Raw genomic sequence first — 24673 nt, 5'->3', positions numbered from 1 at the left:
TGAGTGAAGTATCCAGCATCTTGTGAAACCAAAAACACTTTGACACTGGCCTACTGCAAAGTTGCAAGCAATAACTTAATTTTTTTGTCGGACTCAGAAGGACTAATTGTTGCATTTACTTGTATTGGGAAATTGTTGCATGTTTTGTATAATTTTAAATACTTATTAAAGACATGTTTGTTTAGTTATAACTTTGCAAGTTTTATTCTGATTAAGCCCCATAGGACCCACACAAGTAGAGGTTATATAAACATCTACCACAAGGCTACAAACCTACACACACTTCCTTGGATGTAAGACTTGTTCACTTCAGTGGGACTTATTTCCAAATAAAATACACATCATATTGAGCTTCATATTTTTCCATAGTCCTGACTAAGAGTGCAAGAACCACCTGGTATGTCTTCCAAAACAACCCTGTTAAAGTGTCTCCTATCTCTCTTTCTCTGCTGCACTGCATGCTGTAAGCATAATGAATAATAGAAGATCGTTAAAGGTGGAAAATAGATACCTCTTGGCAGTAAGAATATTTTTAAAGTAGGGCTTTAGCAACCATTTCAGAAATCAAATAACATTAAAGAACAACATGTAAAGAACATTTTATTTACGTTTTCATCTTGGTAAAGGTCAAATGTTCCATTAGAGAGTTCCCTAATGAAAAGAGCGGAAGAAACAAAATTAAGAATGAAAGCAACTCTTTGTTTCAGCAGCTAGACCATCTGCTGCTCTTCCTTGGATGGCTGTTGGTACAGAGGATGTAGTTTGGGTGGTTGTTGCTTGACGACTAAAGAGAAAAATGGATGAGTAAACATAACTAGCAAATAAGATATGAAAGACAGAAAAGCTTATTTGCTTAACAGGGCTCCCAGCTCTGAGAGTGCATATATGTTAAACAAAGACATAATGAAAATAATAGATTAAATAAATAATAAGGCAGTCGTTCCCGACTAATAGTAGAGCAGGGAACTGCAAGGTAAAAGGATAACACTAGCATTTAATTTAGTGAATGAGATTCCAAACAACTTTTTATTAATGATAAATTGCCATATCAGTCTATTATTTTTGATAGCAGTAAAATTATACTGCAGTGAACTAAACACTATTGTTAGTTACAGCCAAAAATTCAACAAGAATTCCTCATATGTCATCCACACTCGTTAGGGAAATGCCCCAGAGCAACTAGGTTATATCACCCATGAATGAAGAAGAGAAAGAAAACTTTTAAAGGTTTGAAAAGCCCCTGGATAGGACAATAGCTTTTGAATGTTTTTTGTAAGACAGTAATAATTTATCAGGAAAATGAAAGCATTATACTATATCATCTGTAGAGATGATCAATACAGTCCCACAAGTGAGAGCCACTGGGCCAGTTTGCACATAATGACAAGTGACTGTGGGTTAATTTCCCTGCGGGGCTTGTTGCACACTGGCCAGCATTTTTAAAATGCAAGGCGTGGGTGTACCGTGGCTTGTCATTACATGCAAACCCGGCCAGGATAGGTTGCTGGGGTGGTTAACAAACCACCCACAACCCTAACACAGGCCAGGTACTCTGGGTGGTTTCTAACCACCCCAACAACCCACCCACCCTGGACAGGTTTGCATGCAATGACGAGCCTCGGCACGCCCCTGCCGCAGCTTGCATTTAAAAAATGACAGCTAGAGCCGCTATGGCAAACCCTGCAGGAAGATTAACCCATGGGAGCTTCTTGTTACTTGCAAACTAGGTCTCCGTGATGTAGTGGCTAGAATGCTGAACTGGGGCTTGGGAGATCCAGGTTCTAGTCCCGACTCAGCCATGAAGTTCACTGGGTGACTTTGGGCCAGTCACTGACTCTCAGCCTTATTTACCTCACAGGGTTATTGTGAGGATAAAATGGAATGGAGGAGGACCATGTGTGCTGCCTTGGGCTCTTTGGCGGAAAAGGCAGGATGCATATGTAATAAATAAATAAATAATAAACAAATAAACAAAATGATTTATTTGGTACAGTGGTGAACCACTTAGAATGAAGTATGTCCAAACTATGCTATGACAGAAACAGCATGATGCAGCACTGCAAATTTTGGGGATGTTATTCCAATGTTGCAAGAGAAGGGGTAATTAAGACGCATACAGTGCAATAAAGACCGGATGCACCGTTTGTGTCCTTGATGTCATTTCTGCACCAGGCAAAGACCTTTTTTATTTTCCCAGACTTTTAAATCCTCTGCTAATTGCTTTTATGCTGCTTTGCATTTGTTTTTATTTCTGCTGACTGCTTTTACATTGCTTTCTAAAAATATTGTGGTGTGTTGTAATGCTTTTTTGTTTGTTTTATTGTAATGTTTACCTTTTGTCAGCTGCCCAGGGAGCTTGTTTGAAGGACAGAGTAGAAATCCCTAAAAGAAACATTTGTTGTTCAGTTGTTCAGTCGTGTCCAACTCTTCGTGACCCCATGGACCATAGCACGCCAGGCCTTCCTGTCCTGCGCTCTCTCCCAGAGTGTGCTCAAGTCCATATTCATTGCATCACTGATGCTATCTAGCCATCTCATCCTCTGCCGTCCCCTTCTCCTTTTGCCTTCAGTCTTTCCCAGCATCAGGGTCTTTTCCAGAGAGTTTTCTCTTCGCATTAGGTGGCCAAAATATTTGAGCTTCAGCTTCGGTATCTGTCCTTCCAATAAGCACTCAAGGTTGATTTCCTTTAGGATTGACTAATTTGACCTCCTTGCAGTCCAGGGGACTCGTAAGAGTCTTCTCCAGCACCACAGTTTGAAAGCAAAAAGAAACATAGTTCAATATATTTAAAAGATGGCACCCACAGTACTAAAAATACAAGGAATGCAATGATCGACCCAAGGTTGCTAAGTATGAAAGTTCCTGAGAGCCCTCACTAATCTGAGCCTGGGATAAAGTGTTCCTAGCCCTGCCCTTTCAGGGCAGAAAGCATGACATCCAGGAAGGCTTGTGCTCCAACAACTCACAAGTAAATGTGCATAAGAGTAAGTCCCACTGAAATCCTGCTGCTATTTATGAATGAAGGAATTGTACTCCATGTGTGATCCAAGGCACTCTTTTGGGTATTAGTTCACATGTTTCGTTATTAATTCAGCGTGTACTTTACATACTGAACTTTGACACTGAAAACAGATTAAGCCCTACCTAGAATAAAACACAATTCCAGCTTTCAAGATTTTGTTACTCACTCTGCCTTATTTTGTATAATTCCCTTTCTAACAGCTGGATCCTATGCAGTTAGGTGTGCCTAAGGGCACAGTCCTATGCATGTTTAGACAGAAAAAAGTCCTACAACTCCCAGCATGCCCCAGCCAGCCATAGGATTGCACCTTAAGTCTATCACAGAGGTGAGCAGATGGTAGATTGGGATCTCCTGGTAGATCTCTGGGTGACTGCAGTAGAATGGCTGGGTTTCTGACCCCCAATAGTTTAACAATAGCAAGTAAAGTTGAAAATTTAAAAAAATATGTCATGATTAGCCTTGTACTAATCACTTCTCTTTTTGCTTCAGTGTCCCTCACCTCTAAAATATGATCATTAATGTTATTCATTATTGTTGACATTTATATACTGCCTTATCTGTTAAAAAGCCATCAGGCTATGCACTTTAATTGGTTGTCTTTAACCTGGGGTGCTTCCAGATGAGGCTTTTATTGTCCAATTTCTCACTTCATTCAAGGAAGTTCACAGGACATCAACTTTCACTTATGGATTTATTTAAAGCATTTCTGTCCCACTCTTCAGTCAAAAGACTCCCAGAGCAGCTTACAGGCATCATCAGACAGTCAAGTACAAGTTCACTTGTAACTGACCTGTATTTTCGCCCCATTTCTTCCATCTTCTTTCTTTCTAAAAAAAAAAAAATCTGTTGAAGAAAAGACAGAATAGCTGCACTATGTCTTTTGGTTGGTAGCGCAAGGAACGGTCCATATGGAAAAACCCCAGGTTTTTGTGCAGCTCTACTGCCGACTAGAGTCTATGGTAATTCAAATGTAGATTAGTATTTGTATATACAGTGTATGGCTCATGGGGTGCAATAAGTCATTGAGTTTCTCTTACCAAGCAATTTATTGCAAGCTTGTGGTTGGTCACACAGACGTTTATGGGTCCTTTATACGATGACATCAGCCTCCAGGATGTCTCCTGACCTTCCCCCCCTTCAAAAAGATTGGAGATAAGCTGAACAAAAGGTAATGGCGCCATACCAGCAGTGTGTCATTCTGGCGTAGCACTGTAATTCAGCCACTAGATGGCATTGTTTTATTGAACATATAAAGCATTGCAGAGAAGGGAAGTTTTCCATTCCAAGTCATGTGTTTGCTGTCTAAAGGGGCCCTTCATAAACCCGGAAAGACTTTGGAAGAAGAAAGCCCTAAGAATGTGGGATTTTTGCTTAATGTCGAGAAATCCATTCCAACCCCCACTATTTTGGACATGGCTCTGATTACTGGATCTTGGAGTTCTAGTAAAACCCAAGGCAGGCCCCCAAAGCCCAAAGTCTGCCCACCCCAGGCCTGTTGAAATCAATGGATTTATGGTAGGGGTGGGCAACTTTTGGCCCTCTAGATGGATTGGCCTACAACTCCCATCAGCTTTAGCCAGCATAGTGAGAGATGAGAACTATAGGCCAAAACATCTGGAGGGCCACAAGTAGCCCACCCCTGGCTTAGGAGCATCTAACTGCATAGGATCTAGCTGTAGCAATGAAATCAGTGAAATTTACTTCCAGTAAACATACTTGGGCCGCATGTGCATGTTCCTAGACTAAGCACCCACCATGCCACCCAAATGTACCACACCACTGTCCAAGTAATATCACAGCTTATTATTTATACAGTTCTATCTATTTAGACAGTATTTCAAAGAGCAACAAAAGAGAAGAAAAGCAGCAGGGGAGAAAAGAAAGGCAGGGCAGGACAGTACTGCGAGGAGCTCGCAATGAATCCATGCCAGTTGTGTGAGAGGGAAATAGAAAAGGAATGGGACAAAGGGGTAACAAGCAGAAATACTGTACTGGTGGAAAATTATATGGGGATTGCCTACATCATAAGCCATCACAGAGAAGGCGTAGGGCATAATCCTATGCATGTTTAGACAGAAAAAAGTCCTACATCTCCCAGCATTCTCCAGCCAGCCACTGTAGGACTTTTTTCTGTCTGTGCATAGGAGTGTGCCTTGATACCGGTAAATAAATCATGTTACACAAGCAGTGGGCACAAATGTTTTACTTTTTGCTAACCTCAGCAGTTTGGGATTGCATGTATTTAACCATGTGCACATGGATCCTCGGTCTGGTCCAGCATAGCTGCTGTTCTTTTTCTTATTATCAATGCATTATTTATTATGCATTGTGCTGAGATTGAAAGGCCCCACTATCTCATATTGTCACACATGGAGAAAATACTGCCATAATTCTACCACGTACATCATAAACGTTGCAACGAGGGAACTAAGCACTGCGCACGATGTTCTGCGCAACTACAGCCCACCCATCTCTTAAAACCGCCACATACAACGCGGGGACAAGGATGTGCTAGAACTGAAAGCAGTCAGCGGCGAAGGCCCAGTGCGCATGCGCCGGGGTGAGGCCGTTCCACTTCTGAACTTCGCTAAGCTAACCCTCGGCTGCTCTTCAAGGAGGAGCAAAACGAGTTCTGATCGGAAACTCGGGGCTCGGCTGGTCTCCCTCGGCAGCGCGAGGCGGAAGGAAGTGTCCAAGGCCACACTGATCGCTTGCCGAGCTATTCATTTCCTCTTTCACCATCTGCGGTGGCCAGTCGCTCACGCTGGTGTCCGAGAGCAGCTATGGTGAGAGAAGTGGGAACCGGGGGTCGCGGGGTGGGAAGGAGAACCAGAACGGGCCCGGAGAGGGACAGTAGGGAGGCCGCGTCTTTCTTGTCCGAGGTGGCTGCGGGGTGAGTCAGCACATCCTGGTGATGGCGGGCCTGCGGCCCAGACAGCGCCGGCGCCGCTGCTCCTCCCGCCGCCTTTGAGAAAGCCCTAATTCCGCCGGCGCTGCCTCTGCCTCTCTCTGGATGATCCATCCCGGAGGACGAGGAGAGGGAGGCTCCCTTTGCGAGCCCCCCGAGTCCTCCTTTTCCGCTCACTCACGAGCCGTTCTCACCTTCAAGCCCAGCATCCCTCCCCACTGAAAGGGACGCTAATTCCCTTCGCACTATTTCTTCTGGTTTTTTAAAGGGTGCCTCCCCCCAGGGTTTGTAGATTTAAAAAATCCCTGCTAGTTACTCCCGCGTTTCACCTCGAAATCCCTAGATTTTCCTCCTCACAACAAAATCAAAACTTTCCCCAGCTCTTGGAAATCAGAAGCTTGCCAAATAAGGGAGATGGCTAACAGCTGATAAATGAAAGTGATGACCATCTAGTTTTGTATGTTCTCAGGCCAATGCAAGAGGAAACTGTGCCCCAAACACCCCGGTTTTCTTGCTCTTTAGTCAGACCCTATGACGTGCATGTCTCCCCACACCGCACCTGCCAGATTTATGTTGTTCGGTCGTTAAGTCATGTCCGACTCTTCGTGACCCCATTGACCATAGCACGCCAGGCCTTCCTGTCCTCCGCTGTCTCCCAGAGTGTGCTCAAGTCCATATTCATTGCATCAGTGATGCTATCTAGCCATCTCATCCTCTGCCGTCCCCTTCTTCTTTTGCCTTCAATCTTTCCCAGCATCAGGGTCTTTTCCAATGAGTTTTCTCTTCGCATTTAGGTGGCCAAAATATTTCAGCTTCAGCATCTGTTCTTCCAATGAGGCCAGATTTATATGAGGACCCAATTTTTCACCATTACCCTATGATTCAGCACTTTATTCTACTTCCTCATCTGGTGTTTGCCTTGTTTTGATTGAGAAAGAAGAAGATACCTTGATTACTTTCACGATAAAAGCTTAATAAACCTATGGGTGCATCAGATGTCTTTGAATCTTGGTGGACTCAAAACAATTTAGGGTGCAATCCTATGCATGTTTAGACAGAAAAAATGCCCTACATCTCCCAGCATTGCACCTTTAACTGTTTCTGGGCATTCCATGAACAAGTAAAATGTGCTTCAGCATGACTTCCCTGAATTAAATATCTGATCTGATGTGATCTTATTTTAAAAGGTGAAAGATTTATCCAATCACAAGAGAAACAAGAGTATGGTGACCTTCTTAATTGCATAGGTTTATGTGTCACACAACACATATGCACATATATGGCTTCATATAGTCAAACTTGCAATTTGCAGATTTCTTGCTTAGAACATATATTATAATTAGCTTGATTTCCTTTATTATATTTATGAGCTGCTCTGTAACATATTTTCTCAGAGTGGAGAATAGTAAATAATTAAAACAAAAATCAGAGATACAGTATATAATTGAAAAGTAGAATAAACAAATAAAGGAAGTGAAAAGTAGCAAAACAGCTGTACTCATATTGACTAATACAGTGAGAACTAAAACAATTGCCTAGGTCTAAAAGCACTAATATAAATCACTCTCAAAGTGTCAATGCTTTAGTAAAATCAAATGAATTACAGCACTTGGGCAGAGGAATCCTACTGCCACTAATGGGGAGATCGGAGGGAGGAGGAATCTTGTCCAAAACCTGGCCAGGTGCATGTCAGCAGGTTGGAAGGGAGGCAAGTGCAGTGTATTTGGACGTTTTTCCCTTTTCTGGCCATTTTAAAAAAATTAAATGAATTCCTTCCCATTGATTACAGTGGAAGGGAATTAATGTACACAAGGCTGTACTGCTGGTTTGGGGGCATGTCTGGGGAGCAGGAGGATGGTGCATCAGCTACCTCTCCTGGGACATTTCCAGCGAATCACTCACTGTGGAGGTTTCTGTGGCATATGGAAGGGGAGTTCCAAGTCTGGATCTTCTCTTCCATGGGTGGACCTCACTCTCCACCCCCAGAGGCGAAGATCTAACATATCCTATGGCTTCTGGGAGGCCAGCTCAGGAGCCATTGGATTGCAAACGAAAACAATAATAGTTTAGGGAGCAATCCTATGGCTGCTAGTCAGCGGCTAGATGGCCATAGGATATGTGGTTTTCCAGGAACCAACCTCAGAGCCTGCACTCTAAGTTCAGTTCCCGGAGAACCGACCTTCCCCCATCTTCTGCACTGCACTGGAGGCAGCGCGGAATGGCCCCGTGCTCCGTGCTCAGAAGAGGAGTGCAGAGCAGCCAAAATGGGGCGTTCCAGGGGGAATTCCAGGGCAGGGAAGGCAGAAATGCCGGTACGACACATCCTATGTGTCGTCCGGCAGCCTCCTCCCCCGCTGCACCTTCCCGCGTGGAGGAAAAATTGGCTGTCTAGCTGCAAATGCAGGGCAGGAGAAGCGTAGAGGGAACGATCCCCTCTGTGCTCCCACTGCCCTGCATTGCATAGGATAATCCGTATAGTATTGCGCCCTTAAGCATGCAATCCCATGCATTTTTAGACAGAAAAAAGTATTACAACCCCCAGCATGCCCCAGCCAGCCATTCTGCCTGGGGCATGCTTGGAGTTGTAGGACTTTTAATGTCTAAACATGCATAGGATTGTACCCTAATACTGTAACACAGGGGGTGGGCAACCAATGACCCCTCTGCCCTCTTACATGGCCCATACTATTCAGCAAAAAACACCAGTGGTTGTTTAGAAAGGCCGAAATTAGCTTATTACAGCATATCAGCTTGATGGTGTTGAATTTTATTTAGGTGGGATTAGAATTTGATTAAAATATAAAGGTGTCTTAATTTCTCTCAAACTGGATGCAGTCTCACAAATAATTAAAAGTAAAATCCATTTGAGTAAACATCGTTAGGACTGGGCTGTGAATGTAGCTAACAAAGTTTTTCTTTTGAAGTTCTCTGCCTAGTTGATTCTCACTGAATTGATCAGTCAGGAAGTGTCCAATACTGCCCCTATGGAAACTGAAAGCAAAACTTTTGATTTTAAGAAGTGGGATTGCAGCTTGAGTCTGTTAAACCTCAGCATACTTACTAGGAAGTGGGATTTGTTTCTGAGCTATATAGTTAAGATTGGGCTGCTGGTCGGTAATTTATTAAAGCTCCTCTCAAAAAATCCTTTTCTTACTCTTGATTCATAATAATGTGATTTAGCTAAGCATCTAAGCCACTGCATTTGTCCACATCATCTTTGGGTAATTCTGCCTTCTTCCTTCCCTTATTTCTCTCCCTCACTCTGCACTTCTTAGTAAACCATAATAATTGCAAATTGCTGGTATTTTAAAAAATCCAAACATATTACCTTGTTCAAGCTTATTATCATAAAAAGAATATTAGCCCTGTACCTGTATATTCAGTTGAAATAATTTAAAAGTTGGAGGGAGAAATCCTATGGCCACTAGACACTGTCTAGAGGGCCATAGGATTTTTCGGTTTCTGGAAACGAAGGACAGAGTCAGGGCTCTGAACACGGTTCCCAAAAATGGGATTCCTCGCCCCCTCCCCCCTCATACCCGGCACAGTTCTCTCCATACCAGCTACATCTCTGTGCTAGGAAACGGAGCGTGGAGATGGGGAAAATGGGGAGGGCTGGGGGGAGGAGACTGCGGAAGGCGCGTTACACAGCTTCATATGTTCTGTGCGGCCTCCTTCCCTCCCCCTTCCTGAAGCTGCAGCAAGACAGCCAAAATTGGCCATCTGGCCAAAAATGCAGCGTGGCCGGAGCACAGATGTGAGAATTATCTCCATGCTACGGCCGCTCTGCATTGGATAGTCAGCAGCCTCCAACTTCGGAGGCTGATGAGTCTCTCAATAGGAGTTGCTAAAATAAGTATTTGTTTCAGTTATAAAAATAAACACATGTATAATAAAGCTTGTTGGGGGGGCTTGTTTTTTGTTTTTGTTCTGCTTTTCCAGCTGTTAATGGTGCTCATTGTAATGGATTCTTTTTCGTTCACTTTAGTTTCGCAACCAGTATGACAATGATGTCACCGTTTGGAGCCCCCAGGTATTATTTTTCTGTTTTGTTACTTCTTGGGTATACATTTTGTTTTCTGTTTCCTCATTGCTGTGATAGTGGCATCAAAGGGGTTGTACCCCATTTTGGTAGTTAAAGGAATGTGATGGTGTAGAGTTTCCGAAATAACTTGCCTAGATGATGTAAGAAATGTAGTGGATATCTATTCAAAAATAATAAATGTTTGTGAGTAAGTTTAAGTGTGTATAGTGTCTTCACAACAATATGAATTATTGTTTTATGTGCTATTTGTACATGAACAAAAGGGATCATTCTGAAATGGAAGGCAGTTCATCAGGCTTTACTACTAGTTAGTGTGGAAAGTGCAGCTCAAGGTACTTGAGGTTGCCTGCCCAGAATTTGTATAATGGTACCAGTGTACTAGGCACTGTAATGTGAACCCATTGACTCCACTTAAACATACTAAGGTCTTCTGTCAGCTGTTACATTCTGGAACAGTAAGAGGCATGTGCATCCTGGGAAGGGTATGGTGATGAGAGAGAATACAAATGCAAGCTGGTGAAGAACTATGTCTGTTCAGAAGTTACTAAATGAAGATAGCTTGTTACTGCAATTTGGTGTGCATTTGAAGTTTCTCTCAGCAATGCAATCTTCTCAAGAATAATTGTGCAAGAAGGTTGCTTACTGCCAATGCTGTTGTTAGCATTACATACATCTATACACCCCCTCAAAAGACTTGGGTATACATTTATAAAATTATGAGAAATTTGTGGTTTAAACTATTCTGCAATAAGTCTCAAGAGCTATAGGGGGATAGTTTTGTGCTCACTGAAGACATCATTAAATATTAACATATAAAGGAAGTGTTTGGTTGCAAAGAGAGAAGAAAATAGCAAGAGGTTTGGTTTACGTTTATCTGACAATTTCATTCATTCACTTTTTATCATTGTTATTGCAGAATGTTCAATTTATTTATAAAGTCAACACATTTATAAGGATTTTGCATTCTGTGTTTTGTTCTTTAGGGCCGAATTCACCAAATAGAATATGCAATGGAGGCTGTTAAGCAAGGCTCTGCAACCGTTGGGCTGAAATCAAAAACACACGCTGTTCTGGTTGCCTTAAAGGTAAACTTTAGAGTAAAATATAGGTTTAATATCTTCGGTTGTTTTGAAAAAGCAAAGGTGTATGCAACATTTTCATACTCTGAAACAAAAGTAGGCAAAGGTGCACTCCAAGGTGCACCTGCCAAGGTTCCCTACCCCTCCCACTTAAAAAATAACAACAGATTTCCTTATTGGCAGCTGGAATTGCTGTGAAATAGGTTTCTGTTGGTGCTGAAAACTGTGGGTTCAGTGGAGTAGTTTAATGTGTTGGGGCTTAGACCCACCTCTACCTTGTACTCACTCTTTTGGGCAGGTTACTTGTTCTTTGCCATGCCTCCCATGGCAGTCATTTTGTGGAGGTGCCCAGGACAGTCTCTCAAAATGCCAAATGTGCCCACGGCCTTCAAAGGTTGCCTGTTGCTGCTCTAAATCATCACTGGGGAGAGGAGCTATTATATGGGGCAAGTGATAGGTGATATGTTCTGTACATTAGCAAGTATGCTTTGCAAGTGATGGAAAATGTTTCAGATGTATTATTTGATTGCAAGCCTGCAGGCAGAGGGGGTTGTGAATTTTTAATTACTGTAAAGTAGTTTAGTACATGTTAAACACTCTGGAAATAATTAATCATGATGTAGTTTCCAGTGCTCTATAAATTTGTCTTGGGATGAGACAGGAAGAAAGCGAGGTAGGAGTTCCAGAATTGGAGGGAAGACTGGGACTAGGCAGCTGGGTGGCCATGGTCCCTGAAGGGACCTGGCCGTGCAGGGCCAAACCAGAAACCCTCTCCAACCCCACAGGCCTTCCCTCCTCAGCAGCAGGAAAGGTGGGTGGGGAAAGGGCAGCGCGGAGTATTGGGTGCCACTGCCAAAAGGCAGACAGGATGCTTTCATCCAGCAATGCTCAACTGTGCATGCTTCCTGCCCCAGCCTTTCACTTGGGAAAAGCCGGGGGGGGGGGGGGGAGCCAGCAGCTACAATTTTTGGCTCAGCCAGCCAAAAACTGTAGACATCTGGTAATTTCATTTGTGGTACTAAAAAGTAGCTTCTCTATTTCTTTTTTCATGTGTTTAGTTTCCTTTGCCAAGGAGGGAAGGCTTCATTCATGGAGAGAATGTAGCCATGTGCTACAGTACATGGGCTTGGATCCTGACTTTCCTTCCATGGATAGAACAGAGTTCATGCTCATGGAAAGGGGGTTTTCCACCTCCCCCTTCCCTCTACAGCCCCTTGCACCCCTGGAAAATTGCCCCTGGGGGACCCTTGGGATTCGTGTGAGATATGGTGCAGGGGGAAGTTGGCAGAAATCACCCCCTCCTTTATGTGAACAGCGGAACAATTTAGGATCCAAGCCATGGTTTGCATGCAGAAGGTCCCAGGTTCAGTCCCAGAATCTCCAGCTCAGTGGATCTCAGCTGGGCTGCAAATGATCCCTGCCTGAGACATCACTAAACTACTAGAGTAGACAATACTGGGCCATACAGACCAACTGTCATATGTGGGGATGGATCAATTCATAAATGTGGGCAGTCTCTGTTGTGAGCCTATGCGCTGTTGTTTCTGTGGATGTTTAGAGAATCATGAGTTGATAATTCTTGTCATTGTCATATGTGTATTTTACTCACAACAGTTTTTGTGTGTTTAGAGGGCGCAGTCTGAGCTGGCAGCTCATCAGAAAAAAATCCTGTATGTTGACAACCATATCGGTATTTCAATTGCTGGACTTACTGCTGATGCGAGACTCCTATGGTAAACTTGCAGTTTGTTTTGTTTTATGTAATCTTAACATTAAATAAAAATCACACGTAAACCCACAATTCTGCAGTTGGATGTCGAGTTAGAAACAATTAATAGACATACTCTTGTATGGCTTGTATCATGGTTCCAAGTTCACTTTCTTGGTTCCTGAGTACTGTGAGAAGCATGCATTAACATTACTAATGTTAGCATTTCCTTTCTGCCAATAGCATATTTAGGTGGTAAATTGAATGCAAAATGACGCAACCCTAGCTAAGAAAATTTACTGTGCAAAGTTGTGGTCCCATGCATGCATGGGAATGATTCCCATTGTAATATATTCCCATAAACTTTAATTATTATTTTAACTGCTGTGCATAGTGATGGTCTGTATCGGGGTGGGCAGCTTTGGGCATTCTGGGTCCCATCCAGCCCCCCAACCACTGTGGGCCGCACTCCTCCCCTCCACCCTGCCACTGCCGAAAAAGGGGGTAGTTTTTAAAATTCACAGTTTGCCACTGAAACAAACTAAATTTGTCTGTTCTAAACCTCCATAGTCCTTTTCCACTGTCTTAGAATGGAAAAACATAGCTTGAAAACAATTACAGCGACAAATTGCAACTTTAAAAAACCTTTTTTTGCAGTTAAAATTAAATAGGTGTACTGTGGGGTGGCAGGGGCCTTGGCCACCCCTGGTCTATATGTTGTTGGCCTTCAAAATTTATGAAGTATGTAGGTCACAAAGAACTATTTTTTTTAAATCATCTTTTACAACCTAAAACAGGAGGGCTGAGATTGAAACATTTTTGAGACATGCAATGCCTTTAAAGTTGAGCTGGGCCTTGAACCCCTTATCACAGGTTCATACTAACACTTGTTTCCTGGTTTACATTAGTCTCAAAAATACTTCCCCGACACTTCAGTCTAAAAAGGACTACACGCATAACCAACTGTCTCTGCAACTCTTACAATGGTCCTGTCTGGTGGACCAGTACACCTGACCTCCACATGCTGAATAAATGTGTGGATGGGGCTGTGGGGCCTGGACCTGCCCACTGCTGTTGCCTTGCACTGCTGCTGCGTTTCCCTGATGAACAACCACTTGATTGTCCACCTGCACAGAAAACTCTTTCTGACTAACATCAAGCAGCCGTTTAGGGGGGAATGGCAGTAGGTGGGGCCAGCCCTCTCCATGCATTCATCCAAAGCTTGGAATGGGTTATGCATACCCCCTTATTGTAATTGCAGATTGAGGGGTGGAAGGAAGAAAACTGAGATGGACAGAATAGCGACTTCCTGAAAGCCATCCAGTAACTTCATGACTGAGGTGTGATTTGAACAGGGGACTACCCTCCTTGCCACTGTTCCCCACCATCATTGTTACACTCGAGCCATCTTCTGTTTGTACAGTCATGATTTCTAAACAATAATCCTAGCAAATACTGAAGCTATAAATGGAATGAACCCCATGCACAACAAGCCAACTACTGCTGTATTCTGCTTCCTTTCTTTTTAAAAATCTTGCAGCAATTTCATGCGTCAGGAGTGTCTGGATTCCAGATTTGTATTTGATAGACCTCTTCCAGTGTCTCGACTAGTATCTCTGATTGGAAGCAGTATCCTTTTTTTTTTGTGATGACTGTCCTGGCATACTTATTGTTGCCAAGATGATACTCAACTGTTGGGCAATGATCTTACTGCTATGGACTGGGTCAAGTGTATTGTTTAATACATTGCCTTTAGGAGAGCTACATTCATACAGGTCATTGGAGGCTCTTTTCTTTGATATTGAAGACATTGGATCTAATGATTCCTGGAAAACCTCAACTACAGAACAGAATAATAAAAACTAAACTCAGCATTTTTAAAATGTTTCTGGACTTAAACGAAACAAACCCCAGCTGCTCTTTGTCAGATTCACACTCTTTCTCACACACACACACACACATACACACACACACACATTAAGTGATAATTTGCTTGTGTGAAATACCATCACTGATCAAATACAACATAGATTTTATATTGCCTGTCCGCATCTCAGTTTCCATGATGCCAAGTTTGTTGAATATTCATGTTTAATCCCCAGGCATTTGGTTTACCCTGATTCTCCTCTACTGTGTATTAACAGTGCTGTTTTTAAATGTTTTGCTGGTGGCTGTTGTATTTGAATTCTGTATTTTTGTAAACCTCCTTAGGAGCTGTTTTTAAGGCTTAAAGGTGGTATATTAATGATTCTTTAAGTGTGTGTGTGTGTGTGTGTGTGTGAGAGAGAGAGAGAGAGAGAGAACGAACCAGCCATTTGAGACATATTCCTTAGCTTGTTCAAGAAACACAGATACCAACACAGCGCTATGGCAGAAGACCTTATGGTGTGGGACTTCTCATTGCAGGTTATGATGTAAGTGCTTTGGTTTTTTTTCATTCATTTTGTAAGAAAGATCTACTGGAGGATATGTTGTAAAAATTGTCTTGAGAGTTTTCTATCCCAGAACTTTTAGTATTATTGGCAACCCTGGAAAAGATTCAGAATCTTACACCAGGTCATGAAACAGCATATGATACAAGTATCATATAACTGTGGACCTTTGCATAGAAAACTAGTGACTTGGAAATGGGAGCATCACATACTATATAAACTTCAGTTATAGATGTTATATGTTGGTGCACACAGAAATAAAACTGTAGTGAAAATAGATGTTATGCTCCCTGATGACATTCCTTCTTCTAAAACTTGCTTTTTTTTTAGGATATGGGGCCACATATCTTCCAGACCTGCCCCTCTGCAAATTACTTCGATTGCAAAGCAATGTCCATTGGTGCAAGGTCCCAATCAGCTCGAACTTACTTGGAGCGACACATGACTGAGTTTGCTGACTGTAAGTGTTGGGTCTCTTCTGTTTGATTATAGCATGCTAGTTTGAACATCTTTCTGTTCCCCTTTCTCTCTTGTACATTTTGTGGTTTTCTTCATGCTTTTTTGGTGAACAGATGTTTGGCTACCAAGCACGTGCAGGGGGAGACAGAGTGTGTTTTGAGAGATCCCCTTCACTGCTGGAGAAATGCAGCCCTTCTAAATTCGTCATGAGCTTATATATTTTGCAGGTAATCTGAACGAGCTAGTTAAACATGGACTGCGTGCGTTGAGAGAAACACTTCCTGCTGAGCAGGATCTGACTACAAAGGCAAGTGCTGGACTTTTCTTCTTTGTGATCATGATTTTTTTTTTAAGTGGCTATGGACCATATGGAAGGGTGATGAATCCTATCTATTTTCATAACTGGGAGCCAAAATTCACAGTTGAATATTCACATATCAGAATGGTGAAGATTAAGGCACATATCCTGTGTAATATCAAGGAAGGATTGAGCTGTGTTACCCTGTTTAGGCGATGGCTATAAGTGGCCTTGCACACATAAGTGGTCAAGGGTGGTAATTTCCACCTTATACCAGGGCTGGCAGAACTCCAGCATGGTATGAGGAACTTAGGTAGCCAAGCTATGTCTGTGCAACACATCTATGTATCACTTAACTTATTATGTAAAGACACCAGAAACTGTGGTACTATTTGTAAATAATACCTCTCATGCTAGTTTAAAATATGTTTAGCACCATTTTGACTAAGAACCATAAAGGGAACATTTGCATGCTCTGTAACTCCATTAATCTAATTCCAAAGATTTGCATGGCTTGCATAACTATAGTTGTTCAGTCATTAAGTCATGTCCAACTCTTCGTGACCCCATGGACCATAGCACACCAGGCCTTCCTGTCCTCTGCTGTCTCCCAGAGTGCGCTCAAGTTCATATTCATTGCATCAGTGATGCTATCTAGCCATCTCATCCTCTGCCGTCCCCTTCTCCTTTTGCCTTCAATCTTTCCCAGCATCAGGGTCTTTTCCAGTGAGTTTTCTCTTCGCATTAGGTGGCCAAAATATTTGAGCTTCAGCTTCAGTATCCGTCCTTCCAATGAGCACTCAGAGTTGATTTCCTTTAGGATGGACTGATTTAACCTCCTTGCAGTCCAGGGGACTCGTAAGAGTCTTCTCCAGCACCACAGTTCGAAAGCATCGATTCTTCGGCGCTCAGCCTTCCTTATAGTCCAGCTTTCACAGCCATATGTTACTACTGGGAAAACCATAGCTTTGATTATGCGGACCTTTGTCGGCAAGGTGATGTCTCTGCTTCTTACTATGCTGTCTAGGGTTGCCATAGCTTTCCTCCCAAGGAGCAAGCGTCTTTTAATTTCATGGCTACAGTCAGCGTCTGCGGTGATTTTGGAGCCCAAGAAAATAAAATCTGTCACTGCTTCCATTTCTTCCCCTTCTATATGCCAGAAAGTGATGGGGCAGATGCCATGATCTTAGTTTTTTTTAATGTTGAGTTTCAAACCAGCTTTTGCACTCTCCACTTTCACCCTCAACAAGAGGCTCTTGAGATCCTCTTCGCTTTCTGCCATTAGGGTGGTATCATCTGTGTATCTGAGGTTGTTGATAATTATCCCAGCAATCTTAATTCTGACCTGTGATTCATCCAACCCGGTGTTCCTCATGATGTACTCTACGTATGAGTTACATAAGCAGGGCGACAATATACAGCCTTGGTCCAAAGCAATCAGGGAAGCAGTGCTTGGGAGCTCCAGGAATGAGACAGATGTTTATATCAGTCAAATGCTGATGGTGACCATTTAAAGCCCTCTGTTCCTTCTGAGCATTATGTACCTTAGGGAACAACTTCTCCCATGTGTACCTGGCCTACTCCTTTGGATCCGTTCCTTGGCACTGTTCCATGTCCTGTCCTTTTCAGATGTGAAAGCTGCAAAGGCACAGGGTTCCGCTTCCGTAGCAGTACCCACATTGTGGAATGCTTTGCCAACTGAGCCGCACCTTGCTTCACCTCTGCTGGCTTAACCATCACTATTAAAACATGGCTTGATCAAGAAGTATCATCTGAGCCAGCTCTTTTTGCTTTGATCTATGTGGAAGTTTACCTGGCTGATTTCTCACTTTTATATTTGTGATTAAGATAGTTTCCTTGTAGTTGTATGCTGTTTTGGGTGACATTTTTGTGACAGAGAAGTGGTATATAATAAGTACATACATACGTGTGTGTGTGTGTGTGTCTGTCTGTCTGTCTGTCTGTCTGTCTGGGAAGTGGAACAACACCTGCTATAACATATTGAGAGATTTATATGTTAGGAATCAGCCCAATTTTCATTTATCTTGAACAAGATTGTCATATAAAGTTGTACTGAACAGTAAAAACTATGATCACAAAAGAAAGTGTAAGTAATCTCTCAGTTTTACAATTGTCATTTAACAGAATGCTTCTATTGGGATTGTTGGTAAAGATATGGAGTTCACTATTTATGATGATGATGATGTAGCACCATTCCTAGAAGGCCTTGAAGAGAGACCACAGAGAAAGGTATGCACATGTAATAGATTACGATCACAGTTGCAGAATGCCTTGTTTTACTGTTTCTCTGAGCTACATTTCACCCCCCCTTTTTTTAATGGCAACTATTGTTTTTTATCCTGACTTGCAGTGACTCTGCTGACTTCTTAAGATCTTCCCCAGTGGCCCTTCTCTAGGTTCTCCCATCTTCAGAGATTAGGGGGTGTGGTGATCAGAGAGAGTCCTTTGGGATGCAGCATCCCATCTGTCAAACATCCCCCCCCCCCCCCCCCGTAGTTGTCCTGGTATTTACTCTGTTGTCCTTTTGGTGTCAGGCAAAGGCACTTTATTATTTATTTATTTATTTATTTATTTATTTAAAATTCTTAGCTGCCTTTCACAGCAGAAGCCCTCCCAAGGCGAGTCACAGCAATAAAATACATAAAAATAGTTAAAATATTAAAAGGGATAAAAACATAAACACAATGAAATAGCTATAAAAACAACAATAAAAGCTGACAATAAAACCAACAGCAACAACAGCAATCATATCAAGAGAAGGCCTCGGTAAAATAATACGTTTTGAAGGCTTTCTTAAAAGCCTGCAATGATGGAGCATAGTGGACCTCCAACAGCAACTTGTTCCAAAGGTGTGTGGGGCCACTGCAGAGAAGGCCCTCTCATGTGTGGTCACCCATCTAACTGCTCTTACGGGTGGGCAGATGCGAAGAGCCTCTCTTCCTGATCTTAAAGTGCAGGCAGGCTGATATGGGTGAAGGTGGTCCTTCAAATAACTTGGTCTCAAATCATTTAAGGCTTTAAAGGTCAAAACCAGCACTTTAAATTGGGCTCGGAAACACACTGGTTATTTGTCTAGGCTTTTTAACATGACTAGCTTGCTCCAGTTTTTAACCTCTGCAGAAATGTGCATCCTCTGCTGTCCTGCTGTTGTTTTTTTAAGGCTTCATCCAATGTTGCATGAATGGACCTCATCTCCCTTTCCCCTACCCGTACCCCTCCAAATCTGATCTGGAGGATCGCCCAACCATCTGGAGCAGATTTTGGGAGGGTGCAGGGGGCTGCAGGGAGGAGAGGGAATCTGTTGTGCCAACAGTGTTCGTTCTATTGATGTTGGATTTCGCCCTCACTGTTTTAATTGTTCAAATTATAGTTCTATTAATGTTTTTATGGAAAGGCCGACCAGGGAATGGAGGCAAATAAATGAAACCAACTCAGAAGTTTAAGTGCCACAGTTACTAGGTTTTGCCAGGTTCTTCTGGGCTGTCTTTTGGGTTATTTTTTAATCAAAAAAGTATGTTTATCTATAAAGTTCTTTCTGTTGGAGATATATGAGAATTTCAGCTCCATATTTTTATTAAACATTTACAGATAAACCAGGTATGTACTCTGTGATTGTCAGGCCAAGAAACTAAATGGGAAATACATGAAGTTAACTTTGTCAGAAACTTGACAAAGATATCAAAGAATCTTTTGGCTGTGTTTACATGGGATCATTAAGTGCAGAAGACTGGAATAATGAATATCAGATCTTGTACTCTGACACTACTGTGGTCTCTAAATTGAATATTGGTAGCATTATGTATTTCTTTGTAGAATTTTGTTTTGTATCTTGCTATCGGTGACAGTTAAAGCTGATTTAATTCCTGTCTACTTAATTTTCTTTACTCCCCCCACCCCCCGCCCCTTTCAAGCCTGCTCAACCTGCTGAGGACACCACAGAAAAGGCCGAGGAACCAATGGAGCACTAATTATTGTGCAGGAAGTATAGGTTACTTCAGATGCAATAATCCTTGAGCATTCATTGTATTCTGGTAACTTAACTCTAAAATAAATGCATATTGTAGTGACACATTCTAGTGAGTCAGTCTTTAAAATGTATGGCCAAAAATCCTATGCTGGCTGCAAAGAATTGATAACTGACTACTTCTCTTGGGAAGAAAAGATGTCATTTTCTAGAAAAGTATGGAATATTGTTTTATATAAAAAGCATGTTGCTTTTATGTCATAAAGGCATCTATGAAATAAACCTGTTTCTTTCTTGGAACATGTTGCCTTCACTTTTTTTAACCTGTTAAAGAAATCACTTGATCATACTAGTCTTCTTTGATCGTGCTCTCAGTATTTGATTTGTTTTTATGAGTCTCATTACATCAGGTTATATTGGCGCATATGGTCATATTCTATTATTAATCATACAATCAGTCAGAAACTGTAAGCTTGGATTGTAAGGTAACAGAAGGTAGTTCACAGAAGGAAAGTTTCCCATCACTTGCCCACCAAAAGCCTTTCCAGAGATTCAGGAGGCCCTCCTGAAAAATGGGGGGGGGGCTGCTGAGGGGAGGAACTGCCACCCAATTTTGGGCAATTCCTCTTTCCCACATTGGTCAGGAGGGGCCCTTGACCCTTGGAGAGGTTTTGTGAGGTAGATTACTGCAGGGGACAGGAGGGGGTGAGAAGGGAAGGGGAACATGAACTTAAGTTACATTGTCTTACAATCCAAGCCACAATTTAATTTCTGTTGTGTTCCTTCCAATTAATACTTCCCCTCCAAGCACATAATTGAGATAAGAGAATGAGTGAAGGTCAGCCAAAACAAAATGAAGTCTATGCTATGAGGCAAAACTTTTTAACAAAGCAGCTGCTACATGCTTTCTTATAGGAAAGAGGCCATCTTTTCTTAGTAGCTAAGGGCAGAATCCTATTCATGTTTAGATAGAAAAGAAGCCCTACAACTCCCAGCATGCTCCAGCTAGCATGCCTGACTGGGGCATGCTGGGAGTTTTAGGAGTTTTCTCCATCTAAACATGCATAAGATTGTAGCCTTAAGCTACAATCCTATACATACTTACCTGGGAGTAAGCCCATTGAATTCAGTGGGGCTTACTGTTAAGTAAACATGTATAGGATTATACTGTTAATTTCACAGTTGGAATACCTCTCACAAACCAGACCTTGAATTGCAATCTAGCACTAAGCATATTCTTGTGTAGTACAAACGGGGCATAAAACAAAAACTAGCTTATGTTCTTAGCTACTTGTTCATAAATTAAGGCCATAGAATTCAGTGTGTCTACTATAAGTATAATGACGTCTGGATCCAACCCAGTGGCTGCACAGCATCTTTATTCTTCTGTTTCTAACCCAGGCCCTTATTATGGCATAGCAGTGTGATCCTAGTCACCCTGATATCCTTTAATGTTGTGGTGTATGGTTTTTAACAGTGCAGAAAAATATTTTAGAATTGGGGGCCATAGAACAAACTAAGAAAAATCTAAGAGAGCTTGACTGACTTCTGTGAGAAGCTTTTATAGCAAGATAATCAAAGTACAGAGAAATGAGAGTGCTTGATTTGCACCGAAATTGCTGTAACTTAATACAGTGCTTAATTCCCATTGATTTCAGTGGATCACAACTGATCACTTCTCTTGAGAAGAATGTAAACCAGAGAAAGTTAGTACTCAGAAGTAAGTCCTATTAAATCTAATGGTAAGTGTGTTAGGACTGTAGCCTTAGTTAGCTGTGGCCACCATCTTTAACACAATTACTAGGACATACACCCTGTTGAACTCAATGGGGCTTATGTCTGAGTAAACATGGATAGCGCTGCACGTGAAGCGTAGAAGAGTGCTGGCGATGAGATTAGGAGGGAACACATTTTTTTCTGGTGACTTGCAGTGTCTCGGCTTTTCCTACTATAGAGGAGGTTAGTACTCTACATTGTAACTACTTGAATCAAAAGGCATACAGGCGGGCTATAAATCTGCTTCCCTATAGTTTAGACTGGCGGTGGACAATATGGTGCCTACAGGTACCTTACTTACCTACGATTAGGCAGAGCGAGATGGTTCACGCAGCAATTTTTGATGTAGTGAAAGGAGCAGGAAATTGCTAGAGACTTGTTATCACTCATTTTTACTTCCATAAAGGGGGAGAGGTGCTATTTGCATCTCTGCCTCAAGCAGCAAAATGCCTTGGACTTGCACTGCATTGAGATCATGGACTTCAGCCACTGCCATCTTCACTTCTCAGAAATGCTTCTGGACTGTATGTGGGCCTTGGAGGCATTCTTAGGAAATGAAGATGGTGGATGGCTGCAGGATGATGCTTTCCTCTGCAGTGTGCCCAGCCACCAAGAAGAGGGAGGAAGAGAATAGAAAGGGGCTGCTTTACCTGCTATCTGGTAAGCAAGGTGTGGGTTAAAGAGAGCATCAGGGGCTAAGGAAAGCAGTGGGGAAGGCTTGGAAGGGCAATGATAAGTCAACAGGAAGGTGGGGAAGTTTGTGGGGATGGGGCTAGGGAGGGCAGTGTGGGAGCGGGGCAGGGTTGTATGCTTGAATGAGTGGATGGGGTTGCATGTGTATGAGGAGAGATCCAGGGGGGGACTTTGGAGGGATCCTGAAAGAGGGTTGGGGGGTGCTTATAAGAAGGGTGTGTATGCATGCATGATGGATATATGAAGTGTTTGCATTTGTGTGTGTGGGGGGGTGGATGGGTAAGAGTGCATACATCAGTGGGTGATGATTGGATGACAGCACATGTATGGGTGGTACTCTGGGGTGAGAAAGAGATCATGGGAATAAGCCAGCTGGCAGAGGGGTGAGAAAAACTTTGCCTTTGCAAAATAGGTTTCTGTTGGTGGAGAAAACTGGGTTCAAAGTTTTGTGTAATGGGGCTCAGATCCCACCTTTGATTTGTACTCAAGTCTTTTGGGCACGCTGCTTGTCCTGTGTCTAACCACACCCCACAGCATCCATTTTGTGAAGGTGCCCAGGACAGTTTCTGAAATAACATTTCTCCACAGGCCTGAAAAGGTTGAAGACCCCTGGTCTAGAGCAGAAGCATCATTACACAAAACATAAAGCCCTCTGCTGCTCTCTTGCTAACTTGGATCAAACAAGTTTTTATTACAGAGTCTCCCTTATGCTGCAATCCTACGCACATTTAGGAAGAAAAATCTTTGTTCTGTCTAAACATGTATGGAATTGCGCCCTCAAAAGTTTTTAAATGGCTTAAGAAAAGGCGTTCTTCAAGTATATGATTAGAGTTGCGAGCTCTACGAACAGCCCAATTCTAAACATATTTACCTGGAAATACAAGATTTCCTAAACTTGATTGGGAGATCCTAGTTACTGTAGGCTGGGATTAAACCCTGACATTCGGGATAAGCTCTTTGGAACTCTGCGGCACTTCCGACATGGACAGGACCGTGTACGGGCACACTAGAGGGCAATTAAAAACGATTCCATTATACTGTTATGTCCAGTAAACATACATAGAATCCGGTTGTTCAACGAAAGAACACGTGGAGCGTGAATTAAACACTGTTCGGGAACCAAACGGAGAGATGCACACTCTCTCTCACGGCACCGCTGTCAAAGCCATCCCATGGCTTATTTCGAGGAGAGGGAGCGACTGGCGCCCTCGTTTACCGCGGAGGGGTCGGCGCGACAATCCGCAACGAGGCTGCGCCGGGCAGGCGGGAGCGGAAGAGGCCGACCTGTCGTCCCCCCGCCCCGCCATGCGAGCAGGCGTTCCTGCGAACGGCGGAGGCGTGTCCCGTTAGGGCCGCCGTACTATCGATGTGGCCTGTGCGCGGAGTGCTTCCACGTCAGCTGGAGCAGGCGGCGGCGGCGGCAGGAGCAGGAAGGGGGCAGGAGGGAGCGAGAGAGACGCTACGGCGAATTAGCGGGAGGAGGAGGAGGAGGAGGCGGCCGCCGCGCGGGCTCACGCACCATTGGCCCAGTCCGGAGCGGGGACCCCGGAGCCGAGGTAGCCGCGCTTGGAGCCCCCTTCTGCGCGCCTTGAACGGTCAGAGCCGGGCTGGGAGGGCGCGGGGCCCAAGAGGCGCCTGGGCGCTATTGCGGGAAGGGGAGGAAGGGAGCGGGTGGCGGGGAGTTTTCTCGGGGTTTCGTTCGGCGGAGAGGCCGCGGGCCTTGGGGTGGCAGTAAGGCAGAGAAGGCCCCTGGGCGGATCGCCACCCGGACGCAGCTTTCCCTACCTGAAGGCACAGGTCCCACAACCCCTCGCGGGGCCTCGTAGCCACCAGCCGCCCTGTCACAGCTAGGACGGTGAAAGGATGCGTGTCCCCGCCCCGCCGTCCCGTTGCCGCTGTCTCGGCGCATGTCGATTGGGCTCATAATAGGGGTTTCTACTCTGCATTAGGTGTTCTCCTGAATAGAGAACCGGGCGGGGAGGGATTTTCCTGTGGATCGAGTAAACACACAATGCAAAGGTGCCGTCTGGTGACTATTGTGCAGGACTGGAGCAAGCGGCCTCTTGTTAGACAGTCTTCTGGGCGCCCCAGCACCGAAGTAACATTTCTTTACGAGACAACTCATTGAAATGCCCTAAAATAACGTTCAGAGTTTCCTTTTTAAAAAACAGAAACAGAACTGCCTATCCAAGCCAGTGCCTGTTACCACATCTTGTGGCAGTTATGGTGCTTCCAGAAGAGTTTTTTATTGTGCCATCGCACTTCCCC

General features: G+C 43.4%; 2 protein-coding genes and 1 long non-coding RNA gene across 4 annotated transcripts in view; 2 read left to right on the top strand and 1 right to left on the bottom strand.

Annotated features, from left to right (window-relative positions):
- Positions 1–583: 583 nt before the first annotated feature.
- Positions 584–24323, bottom strand: LOC146357741 (uncharacterized). Its single transcript, XR_014791001.1, has 4 exons — positions 24191–24323; positions 3813–3865; positions 2334–2736; positions 584–784 (listed from the first exon to the last, which is right to left on the bottom strand). It is a non-coding gene; the product is annotated as an uncharacterized LOC146357741 (long non-coding RNA).
- On the top strand, positions 5573–20236 carry PSMA1 (proteasome 20S subunit alpha 1). The gene is given in 12 exon segments (XM_084854997.1): positions 5573–5719; positions 5721–5753; positions 5755–5808; positions 9919–9963; positions 10959–11060; positions 12684–12787; positions 14303–14391; positions 15106–15176; positions 15525–15654; positions 15881–15960; positions 18097–18201; positions 19884–20236. Coding segments are annotated over 12 exon segments (1017 nt in total). The 3' UTR covers positions 19941–20236.
- COPB1 (coat protein complex I subunit beta 1) overlaps positions 23807–24673 on the top strand; it is a 32455-nt gene continuing 31588 nt past the window's right edge. Inside the window, exon 1 of one of the 2 annotated variants that reach the window (XM_084854995.1) lies at positions 23807–23961. The gene's annotated coding sequence lies outside the window, so the exon portion shown is untranslated. Of the gene's footprint in view, positions 24001–24673 lie in introns of both variants that reach the window. The other variant, XM_084854996.1, reaches the window with a different exon arrangement.

Source organism: Heloderma suspectum, chromosome 1 (assembly GCF_057233095.1).
Source record: "Heloderma suspectum isolate Gila_16-S chromosome 1, 16-S_ref, whole genome shotgun sequence".
Classification (NCBI taxonomy): domain Eukaryota; kingdom Metazoa; phylum Chordata; class Lepidosauria; order Squamata; family Helodermatidae; genus Heloderma; species Heloderma suspectum.
The sequence above is the reverse complement of the archived record's forward strand: the minus strand, read 5'-3'. Positions and strand labels throughout refer to the sequence as shown.